The 7363-nt window shown below is 45.5% G+C and overlaps 1 protein-coding gene across 2 annotated transcripts; it reads right to left on the minus strand.

Moving 5' to 3' along the window:
* Positions 1-552: 552 nt before the first annotated feature.
* Positions 553-3656, minus strand: LOC143041814 (heat shock 70 kDa protein 1-like). 2 transcript variants are annotated; one of them, XM_076213887.1, is made up of 2 exons: positions 3454-3656; positions 553-3020 (listed from the first exon to the last, which is right to left on the minus strand). In XM_076213887.1, the coding sequence occupies exons 1-2, from the start codon at positions 3639-3641 to the stop codon at positions 869-871; spliced, it is 2340 nt and encodes a 779-aa protein (XP_076070002.1). In that variant the 5' UTR covers positions 3642-3656; the 3' UTR covers positions 553-868. The 2 variants fall into 2 exon arrangements, with proteins under 2 accessions (XP_076070002.1, XP_076070003.1); XM_076213888.1 differs by having other exon boundaries at positions 553-2958; positions 3454-3592.
* Between the last annotated feature and the right edge of the window lie 3707 nt (positions 3657-7363).

Genomic DNA, 7363 nt, shown 5'->3' on the forward strand with positions numbered 1-7363 from the left:
CATTATGTATTCCAATTACAATACTATAACTTTTAGATGTATGTTCTGTAGAACATTTATAATGTCTTAATTTGCATAATCATTACGTATAAAGCTTAGTATTTCCGTTTAGTATACCATACCGACTAAAAAACTTTTTTGTAACATACACAAAATGTGTCTAAAAGTTGACTGTTATCGTTTGTTTTTCCTTTTAGTTAATTCACTGTCAGTAGATGATATATAGTTGACTACCCTCCTCTAAAGCCTGCCTATTCTCATAGCTGTTTGTCATTTGAGATTTTAATTAGTACGTGAGCATTTTTTGTCGTCTTGTGGATGTGCTGTGACTTACTTTACTGCACCTCACCAAGGCAGTGGACAGAAGACAGGGAAAACCCTAAAAGGCCTTTACAAAGGAAATCGAGACTTTCGACATAATAAGACAGATGTGAGGAATGTAACAAACGTGATAGTATTGTATGTGAATTTTTACATTTCACATATTTTCTATCATTGAATTTAAGATTACTTGATTTAATACCACGACATGAGGAAAAACAAACATTTACCCAAATTCAAAGCGTTTATTAAAACATAAACATATTTATACTTAATACAATTAATTATATCACAGATTATGAAAAAAAGAGATCTGACGAGCTATTTCGACCTCAGATTAACAGTTCAGGAGTAAACACGTATGCACAAGTTGTTCCTGAACCTCCTCTCGTGTGTTGGCATTGGTAAGGGGAAGAGACAACTGCCAGCGGTGACTAGAGAAGAGCCCGCAGACAAGACCCAGCGCCTCCTTCCTACACGCAGGAAACCCAAGCCTCCTGAGGGAGGAGGAGAACCTTGCTGGGCAGGGAGGACCCGAGCTTGGAGTTTAGTCGACCTCCTCTATCGTGGGTCCCCCCGACGACGACGCAGACTCTCCCGCAGAAGGACCGCTTGAGGAGGGTCCCTGCTGCTGGTGCAGTTTGGTGGCCACAGGTCTCCAGGTCTCCTCCAGCTGACGCCGGCGTTCCTGTAGCTCGTCCTCGGAGGCCGAAGGGTTGGCGTCGAGCCAGGCAAGAGTCTCCTCGACCAGGGCCTGGACGCGGGTCTTCTCGTCCGAGGAGAGCCTGGAGGAGGCGGCCTCCTCCAGACTGCTCTTGACGCCGAAGCAGAGGGCCTCGAGCTGGTTCTTGGCCTGCACGCGCTGCCGCTGCCTCTCGTCCTCCTCCTTGTAGCTGAGGGCCTCGGCGACCATGCGGTCGATCTCGTCCTTGGAGAGGCGGCCCCTGCCGTCGTTGGTGATGGTGATGCGGCTGTTCTTGCCCGTGGACTTGTCGACGGCCGAGACGCTGAGGATGCCGTTGGCGTCGACGTCGAAGGAGACCTCGATCTGGGGCACGCCCCTCGGTGCCGGGGGGATGCCGCCCAGCTCGAACTTGCCCAGGAGGTTGTTGTCCTTGGTCATGGCGCGCTCGCCCTCGAAGACCTGGACGAGGACGGCCGGCTGGTTGTCGGCGTAGGTGGTGAAGACCTGGGTCTGCCTGGTGGGGATGGTGGTGTTCCTGTTGATGAGGGGCGTCATGACGCCGCCCGCCGTCTCGATGCCGAGGGAGAGCGGGGCCACGTCGAGGAGCAGCATGTCCTTGACGGGACCCTCTCCGTCACCGCCGGCGCCGCTGAGGATGGCCGCCTGGACGGCGGCCCCGTAGGCCACGGCCTCGTCCGGGTTGATGGACTTGTTGAGAGTCTTGCCGCCGAAGAAGTCCTGCAGCATCTTCTGGATCCTGGGGATGCGCGTGGAGCCGCCCACCAGGACCACCTCGTGGATGGCGCCCTTGTCCATCTTGGCGTCGCGCAGGGCCTTTTCGACGGGCTCGAGCGTGGCCCGGAACAGGTCGGCGCACAGCTCCTCGAAGCGCGCACGGCTGACGGTGGCGTAAAAGTCGACGCCCTGGAAGAGCGAGTCGATCTCGACGCTGGCCTGGCTGGAGGAGGACAGGGTGCGCTTGGCGCGCTCGCAGGCCGTCCTGAGGCGGCGCAGGGCCCGCTTGTTGCCCGCCAGGTCCTTGCCGTGCTTGCGCCGGAACTCGGCCGCCAGGTGGCCGACCAGCCGGTTGTCAAAGTCCTCGCCCCCGAGGTGCGTGTCCCCGGCCGTCGAACGCACCTCGAACACGCCGTCCTCGATGCTCAGCACCGAGACGTCGAAGGTGCCACCACCCAGGTCGAAGATCAGCACGTTGCGCTCCTCTCCCGACGACGAAGGCGAAGGAGAGGGGGACGCTGCCGCCGCCGCCAGCCCTCTCTTGTCCAGGCCGTAGGCGATGGCGGCGGCCGTGGGCTCGTTGATGATGCGCAGGACGTTGAGGCCCGCGATGGCGCCGGCGTCCTTGGTGGCCTGGCGCTGGGCGTCGTTGAAGTAGGCGGGCACGGTGATGACGGCGTCGACGACGGGGGCGCCCAGGAAGGCCTCGGCCGTCTCCTTCATCTTGCCCAGCACCATGGCCGAGAGCTCCTCCGGGCTGAACTTCTTGGTCTGGCCCCGGAACTCCACCTCCACCCTCGGCTGCTTCTTGGCGCTGGTGCCGGCGCTGGTGCCGCTGACGGCGAAGGGCCAGTGCTTCATGTCGGCCTGCAGGTGGGGGTCGTCCATGGTGCGGCCCATCAGCCGCTTGGCGTCGAAGACGGTGTTGGCCGCGTTGAGGGCCGCCTGGTTCTTGGCCGCCTCGCCCACCAGGCGCTCGGCCTCGGTGAAGGCCACGTACGAGGGCGTCGTCCGGTTGCCCTGGTCGTTGGCGATGATCTCCACCTTGGAGCTCCCCGGCGCCAGCACCCCGACGCACGAGTACGTCGTCCCGAGGTCGATCCCCACCGCCGGAGCCCGACGTCCGCCGCCACCGCCACCATTACAGCTGTTGGGAGCCATTCTTCTTCTTCTTCTGCCCTTATTCCTTGCTGCTGCTGCTGCTGCTGCTGCTCTCTCTGCAAACGAGGAGGAAGAACGCTCGATCACTTCTCTGCTGCTAAAACCATCACCCAATCGTCTTAATCGCATTACTGCAGTTCGTCAACAATTCACAGCTCAAAGGCGACTGTGGGTATATTGGGAGGAGGGGGCGGAGCGGGGGAAGTAATGTTTATTAACTCTTTCAGGAGAATATGAACAGCCAAGTTATGTAAAGAATGACTCAATTGTCATCAGAAATGTAATTGTTTCAGTTTTTCTTAGTTATGATTTATCTGAACATTCCCGCAAGGCTATATACATGTACAAATGCTTTTGTGATATAAAGTGGTAGTGTAGGGGGGTAACTTTACATTAATATTTCCTAAGTAACTTGTGCCCATGGTGCCTGTGTATTATTTACACAACTGTCCAACGGTAACAGGGCCACTTACAACTTAACCCACAGACTAGGCCAACGCAATACCAAGTCAAATGAATACCAACAACATGAGGCTCCAGTAGCAACTTACCTTGTCAAGCACTTGCACGATCTTCTTTGGGTAGAACAGGGAGCGTGTATGCAGTATATCCTTATTTTCGTCTTATAAAACCGTCTATGGAAACACTTTGTTTTACTACTCTTGCCTTTGCAGTCGTAGCAAAGCGAACTGATGTGAGGAACGTCAGCCGCGAGAATATATACATCAAACGAATTCATCGCGAAGGATCGAGAAGATTCCGTGGACGACGGCCAATGAGAAACCTGCGTACATATGACGTCAGTATTGCGTCATGTACCAGCCAATCCGAGCGAGCAGTGAGACTGACGTCGCTAGAACAGTTCTTGTTGTTTCGCGATATTTCTCGATGAAAAAGCGTCATTTTATCATTTAGTCTTAAATAATGATCACAAATACTATACATTGTTACTGTGACAATACATCAGCCGAAACTTCGAGATGAATCGAGATTTCGCGGGAAAAATCTAATATGACGTCGTAGGTGAATCATGTTGTAACCAATCCGGTTGAGCCGTGAAACTGTCGTTGCAGAAAGTTTGATCTGCTTTTCCTCTAGTTTTCTCGATAAAGATTATTGTTTTATTCATCAGTTTTATTAGATTAATGATGGAAAAATTATATATCATAGTAATTACGACACGGGTATGCACTAAATAAATGTGTTGATGTAAACAGATCAATTCAACCATACGAGCTTGAAATGGCCTACATAATCAACTTTGTTACCCAAAACGATAATAAAACTATTGGTTTATATGAAAAATGTAAAGATGACAAAATCTCCCATTTTGGGAAATAAGCAAATTGCGACATTTAATTAACTGAGCGTTAATTTGCCTGCTCATTGGTTGTGTCTATTCTTTCTAAAGACGAGATGATGAAAAAGGAGAAAAAAATCCTTTTTCCTTAATTTTAACATATTGAAGCATGGAACGGCGTAGCAAGTACCTTGTAAAACACAGAAAAAATATATATTTACTAATGTTTACACGGAAATTAGAATGCAGACTTATGATTAATGTAAACAGATGCATTTCTAGTTGGCTTTCTAGAAATCACATCACCGATATAATCCAATTATGTATGAATACACACACACACACACACGCACACTTCAACGAACGGACGGCTTAGAAGATGTTCTGAAGAAAATTGAAGTTATGTGGATCCCAACGCAAAGAGAAGTGCCTATTGTATTTACAGGGTGGGGGGGGAAATTGCTTGTGGGGTAGTAGGAAAGTAGGGAAAGAGGAGAAGGGGAGGGATTACTGAGGGAAATGGAAGGAAATGAGGAAGGAGTAGACTTGGCCCAGGCAGACAGGCGAAAGGTAAACAAACGGCCCCCCGACGACGATGAAATGTCTAATAAAAATGTAAAGATTAGAAGTATAGATAAGAGCAATACAGTAGAAAGTGATGAGAATATTTTCCAGGGATTTAAAGAGGGTGGGGGGGACACAACCCCCCCCCCCCGACTGACAAGACTAGAAGAGAAGGTCGATAAGATGATCGAGGACTTGGAGCGTAGGTTCGGTCATGTTAACAACATTCTACAAAGGGTTGAAAAATTGGAAAGAACTAGAGAAGGCGAAAAACAACTTAACTGATGAAATATAAAACCAGAAAAGACATTTAAAATAACTAACTATGGACATTGATGAATTTAAGAGGAACAGTAAAGAAAACAGACAGGCTGGGAAGTAGATAAAACAACACACTAAAGTTTCATTTACTGATATAATTGAACAGCACATGAGAGAACAAACGGAAGACTCCGGTGATAAAGTGATGAGACAGAAGGAGAATATAGTAAGAGAATTAGCTGACAAAAAGAAATGTATAATTATATTAGGAATGGAAGAGAAACCTAACCCAGATAGAACCTCAAGTACCAATGAGGAAAATGAAAAAGTAATCAGTTTACTAAAATTAGTTCAGGAAGATGAACCAGAAATTATGAAGGGAATTGAGGAAAAATTCAGGCTCGGAAAAGTATAGTTCAGATAAGACCAGACCAATTAAGATTAAATTCAGGTCACAAACGACGGCAGAGAATATCTTATCCAAAACAGGGAAACTAGCAACAAGTGAACAATATAAAAAGGTATGGATAAAAAGGGAAATGAATAAAGAGGAAAGAGAGGAAGAAAAGCAGAAAAGACTTGAAGCTAAGAAAAAAAACGAGAGCAGAACGGACTCAGAGAAAGAGAGATTCTATTGGAGAGTAGTGAATATGAAACTAAGGCAGTTCGACATACAAGAGAAAAACAAAAGGGAAACAGAGAACACAATGGAAGTGACAGAAAACTAAGAGTGTCTTACACAAATATAGATGGATTAATAACAGGATTGAATGAGCTGAATGATTATTTGAAAGAAAAAGAACCGGACATAATGGGAATTGTAGAACCAACATTACAAGGCCCACTACCACCCACCTGTGTAGGACATGATGCATATAATTATTGGATTAAGAACAGAGAGAAAAAGCAAGGGGGTGGAGTTATGTTCCTGACTAAGAAGGATATAAACGTGAAGGGTGTCATATATGGAAAGAATACAGTAGAGATGATTATGATAGAGGTGGAAGACAGAGATAAAAAGAGCAGAAAATTTGTGATAAATTATGTGCCTCCGAAAACAGCCTCATGGGAGGAGAGTGAACATAAAAGTATGTTAGAGGGCACAAAGATAACATTAAATAAAATAATGGAAGATGGAGGAAGAATAGTTATAATGGGTGACTTTAATTGCAAAGAAATCTGCTGGGAAGAAATGACAGTAAAGGGTGGAGACGGCTCATGGGGAAACGCTCTACTTGAGATGATTACTGACCATACAATGACACAATGGATACAGGAGAACACCAGGTATAGAAATGAAGAAGAACCATCGAGACTAGACTTAATAATTACATCTGAACCTAGAATAGTGGACAAGATTGAATATAAAACACCAATAAGTAAAAGTGACCACATATTGATTGAACTGGAACTTAATGAAGAAAAATATAGGAAAAGAAATGAGCAATATAGAAAAGGAAGAATGATGTATGAAAAAACAAACTTTGATAAAATAAGAGAATTCTTTCAAGAAAATTGGGAAGAAATATACAAAGAAGAAACAACAGTGGAAGAGAAATGGAATATTTTGACAAAAATTTACAAAAAAGGAGTGGAAAAGTATGTCCCAAGACAAAAACAAGAAAAAGAATATGTAAAATGCTGGTACAACAAAAGTTGTAGGGAGCTAAAAGACAAAAGAGACAAAGCCTGGACCAGATGGAAAAAACACAGAAGACCTGAAAAATGGAAAATATATACCGGTTATAGAAATGAATATGTACAAACGTGCAGAGAGGAAAAGAGAAAATATGAAAAAGATGTCATAGAAAAGTGTAAAGATCAACCAAAACTATTCTACAGATTTGTAAACAATAAACTGATAAACAAACAAGACTTGGAGAAATTAAGACAGGAGGAAGTTGAATACACTGAGGAAATGGAAATGGCGGAAATTATGAACAAACATTTTAAATCAGTGTTTACAAGGGAGAACATACAACCTGAAGAGAACGAATGGAAAGAGAAAGTCCCCCCTATGGAAGAAATAGAAGTAACAAAGAATGAAATATTGACACACTTGAGTAATCTTGATGTCAGAAAATTGCATGGACCAGAAGAAATAGCAAACTGGATACTGAAAGAATGCAGGAATGAACTGGCAGACAAAATACATAGCATACTAAATAGTTCCTTGAAAGAAGGAAAAGTTCCAGAAGATTGGAAAAAAGCAAATATAGTACCTTTATATAAAGGAGGAAATAAAGAAGAACCTACCAACTATAGACCAGTCTCTCTAACAAGTACAATAGCAAAAATTTGTGAAAGAATTATCAAAAGTAGATGGGTAAAATATT

This window comes from Oratosquilla oratoria, chromosome 32 (assembly GCF_046742065.1).
Source record: "Oratosquilla oratoria isolate Oo_2021 chromosome 32, ASM4674206v1, whole genome shotgun sequence".
Classification (NCBI taxonomy): domain Eukaryota; kingdom Metazoa; phylum Arthropoda; class Malacostraca; order Stomatopoda; family Squillidae; genus Oratosquilla; species Oratosquilla oratoria.